We start from the raw sequence: 17,726 nt of genomic DNA on the forward strand, positions 1-17,726 counted from the left end.
TGATGCGGCAGTGCCGGCCCCCGTGGCCTTCTCGGGTGCCACAGCGACCTCGCAGGTGGAGGTGGGGGCAGAAGTCACCTGTCTTCGGGAGATGCACGCCCAGGGACGGGCACGTCCTGAGCGCCCCAGCGTGTGCTCAGACACGATGCCTACAGAGCCGACTGGGTGGGCACTGACTGCTGCGCATGGGGGTGACCCCTAGTCACGGTCTGTTAACTTTCTCAGAACAAAAATTCGAAACATTTTCAAAGATGGAAAGGGGTGAAGGTGCCGCTTGCAACACCGGCATCCAGCTCATGTCCCGGCTGGCCTGGGAAAGCGCAGCAGATGGCCCGAGTGCTTGGGCCCCCGCACCTGCACGGGGGGCTCGGCTGCAGCGCCGGGCTCCTGGCTTCGGCCTGGCTCCGCCCCAGCCGTTTCAGCCCTTTGAGGAGTGAACCAGCGGATGGAAGATCTCTCTCTCTCTCAATCTGTCTCCCCTTCTTTGTCACTCTGCCTTCCAAATAAATAAATAAATCTTAACAAATATATAGATATGTATTATAAATGCCTTTCAAATTAGTCAATTTAAAAATATGTATACATCGGCTGGCGCCGCGGCTCACTAGGCTAATCCTCCACCTGCAGCGCCGGCACCCCGGGTTCTAGTCCTGGTTGGGGCGCCGGATTCTGTCCTGGTTGCTCCTTTTCCAGTCCAGCTCTCTGCTGTGGCCCGGGAAGGCAGTGGAGGATGGCCCAAGTGCTTGGGCCCTGCACCCACATGAGAGACCTGGAAGAAGCTCCTGGCTCCTGGCTTCGGATCAGCACAGCTCCGGCCATTGCAGCCATCTGGGGAGTGAACCAGCAGATGGAAGACTTCTCTCTGTCTCTCTCTCTCTCACACAGTCTAACTCTGCCTGTCGAAAAAAATGTATAAATCTGCACATTTCATTAATTTTAAATAAAATTAAAATGCTGAGTGGAGAGACGTGGGAGACCCTGACCTGTTCTTTTCCCACCCGGGACTGTGGAGGCCTTGGGCGTGTGTGAGTGTGTGTGTGTGTGTGTGTGCTCACACAACATAAAACTCCATCCTGGTGGTCTGCAGGTGGGTCCTGCTGGGTGACACCGAGGACTGCCATGCCTTTGTGCAGCCATCGCCAACGCCATCCGACTCCGGTGGATTGAAATTCCGCCAGCTCCGGGCCCCCACCCCCGCCCCGGCACCGGCATTCTACTTCCTGCCTCTGGGATTCTGAGCTCGCTGTGTTCCGCCGCGTAAGTGGAACCTCGCGATGTTTGTGACACGTGCATCATAGCAAGTGTCAGAGCTGTCTTCCCCGAGGCCGAATAGCATCCCGCTGTGTTTCCGTCCTGTTCCGTCCTATCCGTGGATGGACACGCGGGGTTCTCCCGCCTCTGGTCACGGCGACTAGTGCGGCTAGGAAGACGCGTGTCCAGACCTTGCCTCCAATGCTTTTTGGGGTCGCCCCCTGATCTGGGCTTACCGACCACTCTTTTCTGTTTCCCCGAGAGCACAAGACAAGCGTCTTCCTCCCTTGGCAACACGTGGACAGGCCACGTCCACGCAGTGCGCCTGTGGCCACGGGACCAGCCTGGCGGCACCCCTACCCTGTGTGCTGGTGGCGGAGGTGGGGGAGGAGAGCCCCTGCAGGTCAGGGTGGCTGGCGAGAGGGCTCCTCCTCCAGGGAATTCCAATCCAGAGACAGCCGGCACCTGCAAAATACACGCAACAGCGGTGCGGTTCTGGCGGCCGAGCCCCGGGTGATGACCAGCCCCCTCCCGCTCCTTCCTGGGTGATGACCCGGCCCCCTCCCGCTCCTTCCTGGCCCCGGTGGGGTTGAGACAGCGCCCAGCATGTGGGAGGGAAGGCGGGGCTTCCGCTTCTCTTCTTCCTTGAGGGGTCCGCGTTCCCTGAGGCCCCCGCAGCCTCCTCCCTCCCCCCTGCACGTCCCTTTCCTGTGAGCTTCCCTTCCTAGGTCTGGGAGCTGAAGCCCCAGGCCCAAAGCCCCCAGACCAGGCAGGACGCGGGGGAGACAGGGCTTCCTGCTCGCTGAATTGGCCCAGGCACTCGTGGGGCCCTGACGGAGGGATGTGAGGACCCATCACTGGGAGACGGCTGCTCTTTCCAGGCTGGCTGATGCATGCCACACACACACATGCACACACGGCCATGTATAAACACGTGCAGATGCACAGCACACACGTGCATATGTACACATACACACACGCACACACATGCAATGCACATGCGTGTACACAGTGCATGCAGATGCATTACACGTGTGTACATGCGCACAGTGCGTGCACGTATGTACATGCAAATACATGCACATAGAGAGGCATGTACATGCTACACATGCATGCACACGGCTTGCTGGGAGGAGCACTAGTCGCCGTAACCAGAGGCGGGAGAAACCCACGTGTCCTCCGCCGTCTCTGCAGCCTCCAGGCAGGAGTTCTGTGGCTATCCCGAGAAGACATGAACACAGGAGTCGTCAGCAAGCCTAGCAGACACTCCTGCTCCCATCATGCACCTGACACCAGCTCGTCTGAGACCAGCAGACGGGAAGTCCCAAAATGCCTGGCCATCTCCTTTCTTTCCTGGAAAGTCCCACCCAAAGCAGCAGCCCCAGAGCCTCGATGCCACAGAAAGGGGCGCCCAGGCCCTCGGGGCTCACCTCTGCCGCCCACCTTCCCTCTGCAGCGTGCGGTTCTGCTTTGCTAATAAATCCCACCCTTTGTCCTTGGAGTCCTTCACGCACTGGCGAGAACCTGGCCTTCCGCCCACCCAGCAGCTGGACCCGTTGCTGTCCGGTTCTTTCTTAACCCGTGAGTGACCCTTGGATGCCCAGCCGAGGTGCTGGCAGGCAGCAGGCAGGACCACCGAGCTGGAGCCCAGCCATGCCCAGGCCCAGTGCCCCTAGAATCGCTTCCCCCAATTTCTCCCAGCCCCCTCTCTCCTATCCTGTCCCCTGAGACAGCCTGGCCACCCACTTCCTGGAGTGGATGCAAGCTGGAACCTCACCCCAGGGTCCCACCCCCACCTGAGCAGGAGCCTGGAAGGGCCGAGTTTGCAGGCTGGGGGAGTTCTCTTACTGTGTGGCTGCCCAAGGCGAGGGGCCCCTCGTTACTGCTCTTAAAACTTACACAGCATCTAGGCTAAAGGAAAGGGGAGCGGGAGCGCCACCGTGTGGCGATGCGGCGAATTGCCGCCCCGCGGAAGCAGGTGCGTTTGGGGGTCCGCGCTGTTGGGTTACTGGCTGCCCCTGGGGAGCAGCAGGGACTTGAGAAACGCTCCGCAATCCAATGGCTGAGTTGAAGCTTCCCACGTCCCTTCCTGCTGCACACTGTGGTCACCGTTCAACACATGCGCAGTAGGACAGAGCCGAGAGTCGAGGACCCCAGAGGGCAGGAAACACAGAATCCATCCTTGTATTCCCCCCCGCCCCGGGACTAGTGGTTTTCAGCTTAAGATTGCAATATTCTGTGGCCAAGGCCAGAAAGGGGCCCACTATCTCACAGCTAACGGCAGGTGGAGCTGGCCAGAGCAGGACCCCGGTGCCACACAGCACGACACATCCACCTCGTCCTGCCACCCAGAGCCTGCTGAGCCCACCTGCACTGGCACAGCCGTCTCTGTGAGGCCCCTGCCCACTGTGGGTCTCCGTGTTGCCCAGGGATTCCTGCAGGCCTGTGTTGGCCACGGCCCAGCCCACGTGCTGAGGGAGGACCCAGAGCGTACCTGCCTTCGGGGAGCTGCCGTCTCTCTCACCAGGCCCCAGCAAGGCCAGAATCCAGAAGTGGTTGCAGGCAGCAGAATCCTTTAGGCTCCCTCTTCCCCCTCTGGGATCCCCCCCCCCTTCATCTGCCGTCTCTGAGCTCTGCCCACACTGAACGTGGCCGCCGTCGGCTCGCTGGCCTCTGGCTCTCTGCACACGCTCTTCCTCTTTTTAGACACCTGCCCTGCCTCCCTCCATGCTAAGTCAGCCTGGGCATCAGCCGGGAGATCAGCTCCTCCACCGACTCTCCATTCCTGGTCCACTCCCACATGCCCCGCACTCCCTTGGCATTCCGTCGCAGCCCTTGTCGCCCCGAATTGTAAGTTTCAGGGTGCTCTGTCCCACCTCCCAGACCAGGCAGGAGCTCACGAGGGCTCCTGTCTTGTTCTTGTTTGAAACCCACTGTGGAGTAAGCATGCCTGCCCTCAATTCCCATTGGAACCCAGGCCCCCCAGCGCGGGAGTTAAGACTGGGGGCTGTAGGGGGCGCTGAAGCCAGGAGGGTTCTGTGGATTAGTGCTGATGGGGGGGGGGGGGGGGTTGGCCCTTGCTCCTTCCGTGTCTCCCGCCAGCTAAGGACACAGCCTGAGTGCTTTCTGCCCTTCCCCTTCCTCACTGCAAGGAGGCAGCAGCAGAGGCGCCATCTTGACGCAGAGAGCAAGCCTTCCTTCCCGGGACACAGCACCTGCTGCGAACTTGACCCTGAACTCCCCTTCCCTGAACCGTGAATGTCTGCTCTTCATTTTCTCCTAAAGATTTTATTGATTCATTTGAAAGGCAAAGCCACACACACACACACACACACACACGAGGGACAGACAGAATCTTCCAAGGGCTGGTCTACTCTGCAAACAGTCCCAGCAGTCAGGAGCCTGGAACTCCAGCTGGGTCTCCCCTGTGGGTGCAGGGGCAAAGCACTTGCCCCGTCCTCCGCTGCTTTCCCGGGCGCACTAGCAGGGGGCGGCTGGGACACAGGCGCTGCACGCAGTGGTTTAAATGCACCACCACTGCCAGCCCCCGTGGTGCCTCTCCCATGGTACGTTTTGCTACAGCAGCAGGAATGGAGCGAGACAAACCCCAGCGCCTGGCGCCTCGTGGGCACTCAATAAACACACGTGGGACGAGGAGGGAGGCGGGAGAGGGAGGGGCCGGTGCTGGAAAGTACCCCACGGACGAGGAATGGGTGCACCTGCAGGAGGATGCCCCGAGGCAGGGCTGCCTCGCAGGGAAGTGGCGTTGGCTCAGTGGGCGGCCCTGGAGGGGGGGTCCCCAGGGTGGGTCATCGCTGGCCGGGTGGGGGCTCGGGCTTGGAAGGGAGGCGCCTGGCCATGCGGTCGCTTCAGGGGATTCCCGGCGGCTCCAGGGAGCCGGGCCTGGGACTCGCGTGTGAGTCAGTCACTCAAGAGGGAAGTGAGGACCCTAGCGAGCACAGGCCTCGGAGCCCAGCTTCCTATCGATAGGGGGCGCCCAAGCCGCCCGCCCCGCCCCGGCCCCGTGGGCTCAAGTGAACCCACGGGAGCTGCGGGGCCGTCCCGGACACCCCCAGAGGCTGCGGGGGGAGTTAGGAGCAGGAGGGGCTCACTCAAGGGAACTTGGAGATGAGCGGGTTTTGGCGTAGTTCCTGGGAACAGGCGTTTTCCGGAACTTTTCGGCTCCAAACGCCCCCGGCCCCGCAGCAAACATCTTTCCGTGGCGTCTTCCACCAGCTTTCCGAAGCTAACGGCCAGAGTCGGCGGGAGCGGCAGGCCGGCGGCCGTGCGAGGGCCTCACCGGGAGCGCCGGGGTCCCGCGGACCCCCGGGGTGTCGGTGGTGAACGCCCCGCTAGGCCCAGCGGCTGCAAGACCTCGCCTGGGCACGCCCCCTTCTCTCCACGTGGACCTTGGACTCCAGCACCCGGCTTTGCCGTCCCGGCCAACGCATGCAAATCAGTCTAACAGTGCTGCCCTGCGGAGCCGCGTCTCATGCAAAACCTCCCGCAGCGGACCCGCCAGCCCCGACGCGGGAGGAGGCGGCGGGAGGCCGGGGGACCAGGGCGCCAAACGTCCGGCGGTCCCTGCCCGTGCGCCCCCTCCCCGCGGCGGCCAGCAGATGGCAGCACAGGCGCGACCCGGACCGGCGCTCAATCTGTCCGTGGGCTCCTCGGGCTAGGGTCTCGTGGCCCCCACAGTCACCGCCTCATCTCCTCCCCCGCGGCAGTGCCTCGTCCCTCCCCACGCCACCCCGCCCCAGAGGTGGCCTCCTCTGCGGCCTTGGACGGCAGGGCTCGCAGTGCACCTGTTGGGCAGCCGGGTCCCTGGGTCTCAGCTGACAGGGAACCGAGAGAGAGGAGAGGATGGGGGGCGGGGGGGGGGCGCGGAGAGGAGAGAAAGAGAGGGAGGGAGGGAGGGGGAGAGAGAGAGAGAGAGAGAGAGAGAGAGAGAAAGAATGGAAGGCGGAAAGGAGGGAAGAAAAAAAAGGAAGGAGAAAAAATTGAAATATTTCCTCTTTATCCAAAGCCCAGGTTGTTGTGTGTTTCATCTTTAACATTAATTCGTTTAAAAAAATTAATAATTTGGCCTTTGCATTCTTTTCATCCGGGTGTCATTCAAGATTTCCGGGGGTGGGGGGTGGGGGGAGCGGCTCGCTGGGGGCGCCGTGCGCTGGGGATGAGGGCCCAGAGTCTGGAGCCCTGCAAAGTTTTGATAAGCAAAGGCAGCCGGCCCAGGCGCTCTCTCCATTGGCTGCCGCCTCGCCGCCAGATTTTGACACAAATAATCAGATTGAAAATCAGGGAGGGGAACAGAAGCAGAGAAACACACACAGAGGAAAAGGAGAAGTATCTGTGTGTGTGCAGACAGCACGCAGTGGACAGAGGGCAGAGCCGTCTGTCCTGGGAGAGGCTTCTGTCCCCACCGAGGGACCCTCCGGCAGGAAGGGGCCCGGCCCGGCAGGTGAGTGCCGCAGGGGCGCCTGTGTGCTCCTCCTTCTAAATTTGCATGTCCGACCTGGATTGTTCCAGGTTACTGAGCTCCGGAGACTAAGACTGGCTGGAGTCTCCTTAGAGGCTGTGGCTGCCGTCCTTGGCACCACCGGGAGCGGAGGCGCTGGGGACAGCTGAGGCGCCACGCGCCCGTGTAGGAATCCCGCCTTGCGCCAGCCTGGCAGATTCTTCGTGAAACTCGATTTTTTGGCTGCCAGACATCCCCTGCTGGCATGGAGCCCCACAAGCTCCCCCCAACCCCGGACCCGGCTCTCCCAGGGACCTGGGCAGTGTGCAAAGGGACACAGGTCCCTTTGATATGGCATTCTAAGGAACCTGCAGCCCCAAGCGTCCCACCCTGGGAAAGTCCCTGGGACACTCTAAGAGTTAGGCGCCACCCCCACCCCCACCCCCCACCCCCCAGCCTCAGAGAGAGAGAGAGAGAGAGAGGCGCCTCTCGGCTCTCCTGTCTCTCGAGTGTCATCCTTGGTCTTTCCCATCTGTCTGCCAAGGAAAAGCCACATTTTATTCTCCTAGCACCTGGGGAGATGCTCTCTCTTAAACAGGGCTTCTCGCATGGGGGTCCCTGGGCGTGTGCCCACGTTGGGGGGTGTCTGGTGGACATCAGAAGGTGCTAAGCTGCACCCGACCTCCCGGCCTCGCCTGCACGGGTCCCAGGTGAACTATTTCCAAGGTCAGCAGAATGGCAAGGTTCCCTTGTTGCGGAAGATTGGCTGCGCCAGGAGCCGGGGCTCCCCTAACTCTGGGGTTGACAGGTGGGTGTCCCCGCAGGAAGTCCTGGGAGATTGGGGAACCTCAGAGAGCTGTGGCCGGGTCAGGTTGGAGGGACGTTGTTCCCTCCTTTGTCTAGAAGATTCTCTGTTCCTTCCGGTGCAGGAGTTGAGCCCAGTGAGCGTCTGTTGTGCTCACTTTGGGTTTTGTTGTGATAAAAATAGGCATCAGCCACCAAGTTCCACTGGGCAGTCTTGTGCACAGCTCCGTGGTTCTGAGTGTGGGGATTCGCACCGTGAGTATCGCCCCCACGGATTCGCAGAGCCGCGGAGTCCCGGCAAACTGCTTTCCTCCCCTGCAGTCCCCGGAAGGGTCTGAGTTACTGCTCTCGAGGGACCCACCTGTCCCAGGTACTCGCGGGCGGGCTCGGCCAGGAGCTGCTCTTCTGTACCGGGCTGATTTCACACAGCGCGCGCCTTCTAGGTTTTTCCACGTGGGGCCGTGTGCCGGCACAGGCTGAAGACTTCCCCCGCAGGCAGGCCGTAGTCCGTATTTCTCTGTTCCCCCATTGGCGGCCACGTGGCTGCTCCCGCCCTTGGCTTCTGTGGATCACGCTGCCGTGAACTTGGCCATGCCAGCGTCTCTGTGGGCCTCCACTTTGGGTGCTTTGTGGGCTGAAACCTAGAAATGGAGTCACTCAGCTGTGCCGGTGGGTTCCCTGAAGGCTGGCTGATGTCAGAACAGGGAGCCCCCTGGGCTCGACCCCCGCTCCTGGGAGTCACACCTTGCAGGCATCCTGAGAACCAGCCACACTACCCCGCCCCCCAGGAAGGGGAAGCCAGAGTGACAAGGTTCGGGTCCAGGTGGGTCAGTCCCTCCCTGAAGGTTGACGAATCGTCCGTGGGATTTCAGAACAAAAGGGAAGTTTGGAAATCTCTTAGCCCAACCGTCCCTCTTGACAGATAGGAAAGCCAAAGGCGGGGTGGCGGCTGGCGGGGTCACGAGGTCAAGGTCGCAGGATCAGACTCAACCCCACAGGTGGCCCCACGGGGCAGGTGTGGAAGCGGGCACTGCCGGCCGCCCTGGCCGAGATTCCAGCTCCCCTGGGCCGCCCGGCGCGTGCCATGGTCAGAGTGGGCCTCCTTCCGGAAGGCGGCCGATACCATCAGCCTCTGTTTTATGAAGAAATCCTGGGTTGCTTTCACAATCTCTGCCTTTCTCAGAACGGTCCGTCCGTGTGAATCAAAACCCAGCGGTTGTTAATTAACTACAGTATAGGTGATTGGTTCCTGTTTTTCTTTCTTTTTTTTTTTAACTCGCCACAGGGAAGTTCACCGGGTGCCTTGGGCCCCCACCGTGAACCTGGGGGCTTGGCATGGGGTTGGCTGTGCCAGGGGCACTCTGCCAGGTTACGGGGAGAAGGGGAAGGGAGGAAGAGGGATTAGGGGCCCTGGGAGAATCACTTTCCTCCTGCTGGGGAACCCCGGAGACCCAGGAAGAGAAACACGCCTGGCCCGGCTCATGAACCCTGCGCCTGCGAGGTGGGGAGCAGCCCGGGGTCCCCTCGGGCTCTGAGCCCCAGGCTGTGGCTCGGGAACCCACAGCCCTCCAGGGATGGAGAAGAAATGAGGATCTGAGGATCTCAGTTCCTCTCCCCTTCGCCCGGTGCCGTGAGGACTGCCGACGGTGGGGCCAGGATCAGGTGCCTGTCAGCCCTGCTTCCCGGGCCCAGTGTCAGATTTAGTATCACGGCGTACCGCAGGGAGGGGTCGCCACGGCCCTGCGGTCCTCCCCAGCCCCAGCGCGGCCCCCTCCGCCCCTGCCTGGCATCCAGTGGAGGCCTGGGGATCAGGCGGGTGGCAGTCCTGCCCCGGGACCCCAAACCTTGGCTCTCACTCTGTAAAATGGCATGGGAGCCGGCCGGCTGGCTCCGGGGCACGGTCAGGCCCGGGGGTGCTGGTCTGAGCTGAGCAACCCTGACTACCACAGTGTTTCCTGGTCTCTTGCTGCAGGGGTTCAGGATCTGAGGCAAGAACCAGGGCGACCCCTGATGGACAGACAGACCCAGGCCCTCGGGGGTCCTCCCCAGAATAAGGGTGTAGGGGAACCCAGCCCTTCCCGCCCCCCCCCAGCTGGGGGTCTGGCCTCCCCAGGGGGTTTCCTGAAGCCAAGAGTTGGACCAGGGCAGGAAGGGGGCTGTGGGGAGCCCTGGAGGGGTGGGGGAGGGGGAGGAGGAAGACATGGCCCTGGGCGATAAGGCTGTGGCTGCCAGTGGAGCTGAGTGGAAGGGCCCAGAGCCCCGAAGGGCGGCCCCCTGGACACTGCTCTGGCTCCTGGGTCTGGTGCGCGGCGGGGGGGCCTGAAGCACCTGCTCCGGTTCTGCCGGGGCAGTAGACCCAGCACCTTAGACCCGGGTCTGTTCTACAGAAAGAGCCATTCTCGCTCCTGGCCACCCCACAAGGTTGCATTTTGACGCCCATTTAGCGGATCTGCATGCTGAGGTTCATGTACAAGGAGCGTCTGGGGCTGGGTGTGCCCCCCAGACAGGGCCTCCATAACCCCAACAGTGGTGGCAGGGGACCACCAGCCTGGGCAGAGAGGGGTCCCGCTCCTGCCTGGCCCTGGGTCAGCTGCAAAGTCAGAGCCCCAGCTGCTGTTTCTAATCTCCCGCCTCCCGCCCTGCTCCTGGGCCAGGGCCTTATCGCAGGGGCCCTCGCTGTTGTGCAGGAGTTGCCCGTGGATCCCTTCCCGCCTTCCTGTGCCCCTATCACTCCTGCAGCCCCGGGTGGGGGTGGGACTCCCCCGAGAAGGCCTCTGGGCTTCAGCCTGGACACCCTGTGCCCCCAGGACAGCCTCACAGGTGGGCTGCAGGCATGCAGACCCTCCCGGAGACCAGGAGGTGCTCTCTGCCCCGGGGACTCTGCGGGCAGGTGCCTCCCCACGCCTTGCTGCGGCCCCTCTGCCATGCGCACCGAGAGCCTGGACCTCCCAGCTCTCACGAAAGGGGCGGGCGCAGAGGGGTTAAGGTCTGCCAAGCTGCGCAGCGGGGAGCTGAGGCTCTAACCAGTGATCCCCGGTTTCCTCAACCTGGGCTCAGACTCCCCCTCACTGCAGCCTCTGAGGCTGGGCCCCAGGACGCAAATGCGGCCTCCTGGAAGTGGGGCGCGGGGCCAGCGTTGCTGCGAGCTGCTGCTCGTGATGCCGGCACCCCCCTTCGCGCCAGGTGGGGACCCCAGGGCTCCACTTCCGATCCAGCTCCTTCTGAATGTGCCTGGAAAGGAGACCCCGACGGAGCTCCTGGCTCCTGGCTTCCGCTCGGTTCAGTCCCAGCTGCGGCAGCCACTTGGGGAGAGAACCAGCAAAGGGAAGAGTGCTCGCTCTCGCGCGCGCGCTCTCTCTCTCGCTCTCTCTCTCTAACTCTCTCTCTCTGTCTCTGTCTCTGTTTATCTCTCTCTCTAACTCTCTGTCTCTGTTTCTCTCTCTCTAACTCTCTCTGTCTCTCTTTGTCTCTCTCATTCTCTGTCTCTCTCTGTCTCTGTCTTTGTCTCTCTGTCTCTGTCTGTATCTCTCTCTAACTGTCTCTGTCTGTCTCTGTCTCTCTCTCTAAATCTCTCTCTGTCTCTCTGTCTCTCTGTTTCTCTCTAACTCTCTGTCTCTCTGTCTCTGTTTCTCTCTAACTCTCTCTGTCTCTCTTTGTCTTTCTCAGTCTCTGTCTCTCTCTGTCTCTGTCTTTGTCTCTCTGTCTCTGTGTGTATGTCTCTCTCTCTCTCTCTCTCTCTCTCTAACTCTGACTTTCAAATAAAGAAATAAATCTCTGAAAAAAGAAAAACAGACATGGGGTCCGAGTGTGTCCCTTCCCTTCCCTCTCTGCTCCTGGGGTCTCTGGGGTTGAGGGCTGGGTTCCAGGTGAGGGGGCCTGGGCCTCTCGCTGCTGTCAGGAATCTCATGCTGAGGTGGCTTCGCCACGGCAGGAAGCATTTTTCTCGGTCACACCGTGGCCGGCCCCTCCCCACGTCAGTGAGTGAGGGCAACCCACCCCAGCACCCCAGGGGAGAAGCATCACAGCACCCCGGCCCCTGGCTGCCTCCCGGACACTGCGTCTGTGTGCCCAGATGTCCCTCTTCTTCTTCTTCTTCTTCTTCTTTTTTAAGATTTATTTATTTATTTGAAAGTCAGAGTTACACGGAGAGAGGAGAGGCAGACAGAGAGAGAGGTCTTGGATCCACTGGTTCACTCCCCAAATGGCTGCAACAGCCAGAGCTGAGCTGATCCAAAGCCAGGAGCCAGGAGCTTCCGCTGGGTCTTCCCATGTGGGTGCAGGGACCCACGGACCTGGACCATCTTCTACTGCTTTCCCAGGCGATAGCAGAGAGCGGGATCGGAAGAGGAGCAGCCAGGACTCAAACCGGCGCCCAAATGGGATGCCAGCACTGCAGGTGGCAGCTTACCCGCTATGCCATAGCGCCAGCCCCCAGATGTCCCTCTTCTTACAAGGACGCTGGGTACATGGAAGCTCAGGCACACCCTACCCCACTTTGACCTCATCTTAATTGACCATGTCTATAGAAAGATGGTTTCCCACGGGGTCATGGGCTGCGTGGGCATGAGCTTTTGGGGGACACTGTTGAACCCAGAGCAGCAGGTGTCAGACCTCAAGGGGGCTGTTTACCGAGGAGCGACGTCCCCTTGTCCGTCCTCAGCACCCAGCCCGGGCCCCGCCCCTCCCGCCCCGCAGGTGCGCAGTGCCCGTGACAATGCCACGCTCCTTCTTGGTGAAGAGCAAGAAGGCTCACTCCTACCACGAGCCCCGCTCCCAGGACGACCCCGTCTGGCCTCCTGCTCCCAGCCCAGGTGAGCCGGACCCTGGCTGCCCTCCCGCCACACCCTCGGGCTCGGGGTCTCCCTGCGCCATGCGGCGGGGTCCCTCCCAGGGTGGCCTCCTCCTGAGAGGCCGGCAAGTAAATGCTGAATGAGTGGATGAGTGAATGAGTGATGCACTTTTCTCTTCTGCCCCCCCCACCCTGGAGGGGGAGATGAGAGCTTCGGGATGGGAACCAGGACCCTGCTGCTGCCTTGGGGGTGCACCGAGCCCTGGGGTAGGGGAGCTCAGACAAGACAAGGCGGGTTCTGAGCCGTCAGCAGCCGCCGCGGGCCTCTCCCGCGGTCTCCATTCTCCATGTGCTCTCTGCAGGCTCCAGGAGCCGCTGAGTCTGACCACCTTGTCTTCCCACAGTGACCAAGGACCAAATCCCGAGCAGCGGCCCTGCCCTCAGCTCCTTCTTCCCAAACCAGGGCCCGGACTGGGCCAGCCGCAAGCGGGAGGCGGACCCACAGCCAGACCAGGGCTTGTCCAGGGTGGCCTCGGCCCCAGGTACCCAGCCCAAGACCGGGTGCCAAAGGGGGGGGCGGATGGACCCCTGGAGCAGGGCCCCTAGGGGGTGCGCAGTCAGGACAAGGTCGCCTCCTCCGGCTTCCAGGTGGATGGGGAGCCCCTTCCCGGTGAGGCTTCTGTGGGGAGCAGCCGGGCAGGGTCAGGCAGTGGGCACCCAAGATGAGGTGGTGGTTTCTGGCCAGGGCAGTGGGGGACGCACAGTGAGACCCCCAGCAGTAAAGTCATGGGGGTCGCTAGGAGGCGGTCGCGAGGGGGCCGGGGGTCCTCTCGAGTGGGTGCCCCATGTTATCGAGGCCCTGTGTCCCTTGCTCCGCAGAGGGCCCCCTGGTGATGTCCCGAGCCCAGGATGGGGGCTCTCCACTCTCCGACTCGCCACCGTTCTACAAGCCCAGCCTCTCTTGGGACACACTGGCCTCGACCTACGGCCACGGCTACCGGCAGGCCCCCTCCACCGTGCAGGCCGCCTTCCTGGAGCGCTCCGTCAGCCTGTACGGCAGCCCCCTGGTGCCCAGCACCACCGAGCCAGCCCTGGACTTCAGCCTGCACTACTCCCCAAGCATGGACGCCTATCACTGTGTCAAGTGCAACAAGGTGGGTGGCCCAGGCCCTGCCCCCCACCCCCTCCCAGCTTCCAGCGGAGCACATTCTGAGTCTGGGGGGCACCCCGGGAGGGGTTTGTCCTCATCCTCATCCACGGAGCACCCAACACGCGTGGGCTCCAGGAGGGAGGTCAAGGGCGGGAGTTGGAGAGCTTGGTTCACTTGCCCGAGGTGGCACAGCAGGTAGACGTGAGGACCAGCACTTGGGGCAGCCCCGGCCGACTCCCAGCTCCTGCCCGCGGGCTGCTCTGCCTTCAGACGGGGCAAGGAGGGCTTTCCAGTGTCCCGCCCCAGCCCTTGTGCTATGGCAGAGAGGGAAAGTGACACGCCAGCGCGAGCCACGGCACGGGGCGGCGCAGGGCCCCTTCCCGCGTTTCCCGCCCTGGCTGGAGCTGGTGTGGAGCTGCCTCCCCGCTCCCCGCCCCCAGGTCTTCTCCACGCCACACGGGCTCGAAGTGCACGTCCGCCGCTCGCACAGCGGGACCCGGCCCTTCGCCTGTGACATCTGCGGCAAAACCTTCGGCCACGCCGTGAGCCTGGAGCAGCACACACACGTCCACTCCCAGGTGGGTGCTGGGTCCCTCCCCTGCCCTGAGGGTGACGCGGGTGGCGGTGGAGGGGGCGCGGGGGGCTCTGGGTCTCCAACACCACCCTCAGCACGCGGGGTTCTCTGCTCCACTGCTGTTAGCAGAGGCTCTGGCCCGGGTGCCAGCCTGGAGTTCCTTGATGCCTAGTCTTGGGGCTGCGCTGAAATGTCCCGCCTACCCCGTTAGCCCCGCCCCATTAGTCGGAGAGTGGCAGGGTCACGGACAGCTGAGTGATTAGAGCAGCTCAGGCGGAGGGGGAGGGGGGATGACTGTGCAGCTTCCGTGCGTGACACCTGCCACGTGCTGGCGGGGGCTCAGCGCTCCACCTCCCGCTCCTCCGAGGTCGGCACTGTCCCAATGTGCAGATGTGGGGACTGAGTCTTGGGGAGGTGACTTCCGGAGAGCAGGTGCTGGCTTCGAGGCCAAAGCCAGAACCGGGCTCCGGTGAACCCAGCCCTTAACTAAAGCACTGCCCACAGCCCGTCACTGTCCCTGCCTCACAGAACTCACTCCAGGTTGAGGGTTGTGAATGTGAACCCCAATAAAAAACTCTCAGGTCTGTCAGTCAGTCAACAAACGCGGAGGCTGACCTCGGATGCAGTCCCGGAAGTTTACAAGGATAATCCCACGTGGCGCCAGCCAGGCCCAAGCAGGGAGGCAGGGAGCGGGCGGGGGCGGGCCCTGGCCCTTGAGGCCACCCCAACGGAGTGTCCTCTTCCTTAGGGCATCCCAGCCGGGCCCAGCCCCGCGCCCAGCGTGGGGCTCCCGGGCCTCGAGGCCCCGCCTGCACCTGAGCCCCCGGGGCCTCGTTTCCTCCGGCAGGAGCGCACCTTCGAGTGCCGGATGTGCGGCAAAGCCTTCAAGCGCTCGTCCACGCTGTCCACGCACCTGCTCATCCACTCGGACACGCGGCCCTACCCCTGCCAGTTCTGTGGCAAGCGCTTCCACCAGAAGTCAGACATGAAGAAGCACACCTACATACACACAGGTGAGCCAGCCGCAGCCCCGCCCCTGGCCTGGGCCCCCCACACACACCTGCAGAGCGGGGGGCCGGAGGCTGCCGGGGCTCCCCCTGCCTCCACCCGGCGTCTGGGTGCCCACCTTTCGCTGGGGCCCCAGGGCACACGGGTGGGGAGCCCAGTACCCATGTGGCTTAGGTGGGAAGAGCCCAGGTGGGGTCTCTGGGCGGAATGGGAGCAGCAGGTGCATCGCTCATTCGCTCCCTGGTTTCCTCACCCCTCACTATGACCCCAGCACGTGCTGGGCTGGCCCCTGACACGTGTAGGGGTCCCGTGATTGACAAGAGGAACCCAGACTCCTGTCCAGTGAGGGGCCAGGGCCCGAGGGGCTTCCTGGCCAGTTTCTCTTCCGTAACGGCGCTGTGGGTTGGTCACGAGACAAAGCACTGTAAAGTTTTGGAGAACACGCTTGGGGCTGCCGGCAGCAGGCCTGGCGCGCCGCCCCTCCCCGCCCCGCCCCCCCATAACCCTGGCCCTGCTGTGCCGCCCCTCTGCCACGCAGGTGAGAAGCCGCACAAGTGCCAGGTGTGTGGCAAGGCCTTCAGCCAGAGCTCCAACCTCATCACCCACAGCCGCAAGCACACGGGCTTCAAGCCGTTCAGCTGCGAGCTGTGCGCCAAGGGCTTCCAGCGCAAGGTGGACTTGCGGCGGCACCGCGAGAGCCAGCACAAACCTCAAGTGAGGGCCGGCACCCCCACCGCCCGCCTGCCAGAGGGGCGCCGGACAGGAGCCTCTGGACCTGGCCTTAGCGCTCACGGAATGGCTGTGTGACCTCAGACGAGCCACTCCCTGTCTCTGGACCAGCGTCTCTCCTGCTGCAAAGTGCGCGCGCCAGGCCTGGGCTCTCTGACCTGGAGTCGCTCTCGGGCGTGCGCAGGCTCCTCCCCCAGCAGGGCAGACAAAGCTAGAACCCGCCAGGCACCTCCGTGCAAGGAAGCCAAGAACAGAGCAGGGAACCCCTCCTGCTGCCGCCCACGGCGCTGGGGTCTGGCCACCGTGGCCACCTTCCTGGCTGCCACAGAAGGCGCAGTGCTGCCTCCCGCCCCAGTGGGAGGGCTGTGTCCTGCTGCCCAGCTCCGAGTGGCACTGCACTGCCCATCAGAACCCGGTTCCGCGGCCAGGGAGAAGCCAGCAGGCACTGCTGCCCGAAGCCTGCTCCTCTCACATGCTGTAAATGACAATAAAGACGCACACATGTGACTTGTGAGCGGCCTTTTGTACATGCGGGCGGGCCCTGGCACGGCTCGGCGGCAAGGCTGGAGGAGAGCATCCAAGAGCGCTTTAGAGGCGTCCACAGGCAGATGGGGGGTCTGTGTCCCCAGACACTGGGAAGCCCTGACACCACGTGCTGACCCGAGCACAAGGCCACAGCGAAGGCCCAGGCCGGGGCGGCTGCGGCTCTGTCCACTTCCTGGCCCACAGCAGGGCAGCCTCCGCGGGGGACTCTCCCGTGGTTGTGGGGCCAGGGACCCGAAGGTAGGCTCCTGGGGCTAAAAATCAAGGTGTGAACAGGGCCAGGCCTCCCCTGACACACGCACACTCACACAACACACGCACACACTCACAGTTGCACACATGCTCAGATTCACACACTCACTGCCCATGTACACTCGCGTGCACACACATGCTGGCTCGCACACATGCACACACATGCTGGCTTGAACACACACTCGCGTGCACACACATGCTGGCTCGCACACACACGTGCACACATGCTGGCTCACACACACTCACGTGCACACACATGCTGGCTCGCACACACACTTGCGTGCACACACATGCTGGCTCGCACACACACTCACGTGCACACACATGCTGGCTCACACACACACTCGCGTGCACACACGCTGGCTTGCACACACATGCTGGCTTGAACACACACTCACGTGCACACACATGCTGGCTTGCACACACACTCACGTGCACACACATGCTGGTTCACACACCTGCACACACATGCTGGCTCGCACACACACTCGCGTGCACACACATGCTGGTTCACACACCTGCACACACATGCTGGCTCACACACTCGTGTGCACACACATGCTGGCTTGCACACACTCGTGTGCACACATGCTGGCTCGCACACACACTCGCGTGCACACACATGCTGGCTCGCACACATGCACACACATGCTGGTTCGCACACACACTCGCGTGCACACACATGCTGGCTTGCACACACACTCACGTGCACACACATGCTGGCTCGCACACATGCACACACATGCTGACTCGCACACACACTCGCATGCACACACATGCTGGTTCGCACACGCTGGCACACACAGCTCATAACTCACACTCGTGCACACGCTCAGATTCACACACACGTGCTGTCACACCCCACACACACTCGCATGCACACCCACAGGGATCAGGAGCTGCTTGGTGCGCTCCCGGGTTTCTAGGAGTTAACGTGCTTTAGGGGGTGTGGGGGCTGCAGGGGCGGCCCCTCGAGGCCGCAGGAGGGTGGGTGTCCTGCCTGCCTCAGCTCGCCGCCCCCCTGTGTCTGCAGAGCGCACGGCTCCCCTCTGCCCCTGTCGCTTTCCTCTCCCTCTTACAAGGGCTCAGGCCCACTACCTGGGACCCGGCCGGGCAGTCCCTGGGCAGGTCCTGCTGTGATTCCTGTGGTGGGCAGAGGAGCCGTCAC

At 62.7% G+C, this 17,726-nt stretch overlaps 1 protein-coding gene across 2 annotated transcripts; it reads left to right on the forward strand.

Annotated features, from left to right (window-relative positions):
• Positions 1-6,382: 6,382 nt before the first annotated feature.
• GFI1B (growth factor independent 1B transcriptional repressor) lies at positions 6,383-16,270 on the forward strand. Of its 2 annotated transcripts, none has more exons than XM_051828448.2 (7): positions 6,383-6,712; positions 12,209-12,324; positions 12,707-12,844; positions 13,182-13,456; positions 13,893-14,030; positions 14,775-15,039; positions 15,573-16,270. In XM_051828448.2, the coding sequence occupies exons 2-7, from the start codon at positions 12,228-12,230 to the stop codon at positions 15,839-15,841; spliced, it is 1,182 nt and encodes a 393-aa protein (XP_051684408.2). In that variant the 5' UTR covers positions 6,383-6,712; positions 12,209-12,227; the 3' UTR covers positions 15,842-16,270. The 2 variants fall into 2 exon arrangements, with proteins under 2 accessions (XP_051684408.2, XP_069922726.1); XM_070066625.1 differs by lacking the exon at positions 6,383-6,712 and adding an exon at positions 7,164-7,517 and having other exon boundaries at positions 14,874-15,039.
• Positions 16,271-17,726: the final 1,456 nt, after the last annotated feature.

Source organism: Oryctolagus cuniculus, chromosome 1, assembly GCF_964237555.1.
Source record: "Oryctolagus cuniculus chromosome 1, mOryCun1.1, whole genome shotgun sequence".
NCBI classification, from domain to species: domain Eukaryota; kingdom Metazoa; phylum Chordata; class Mammalia; order Lagomorpha; family Leporidae; genus Oryctolagus; species Oryctolagus cuniculus.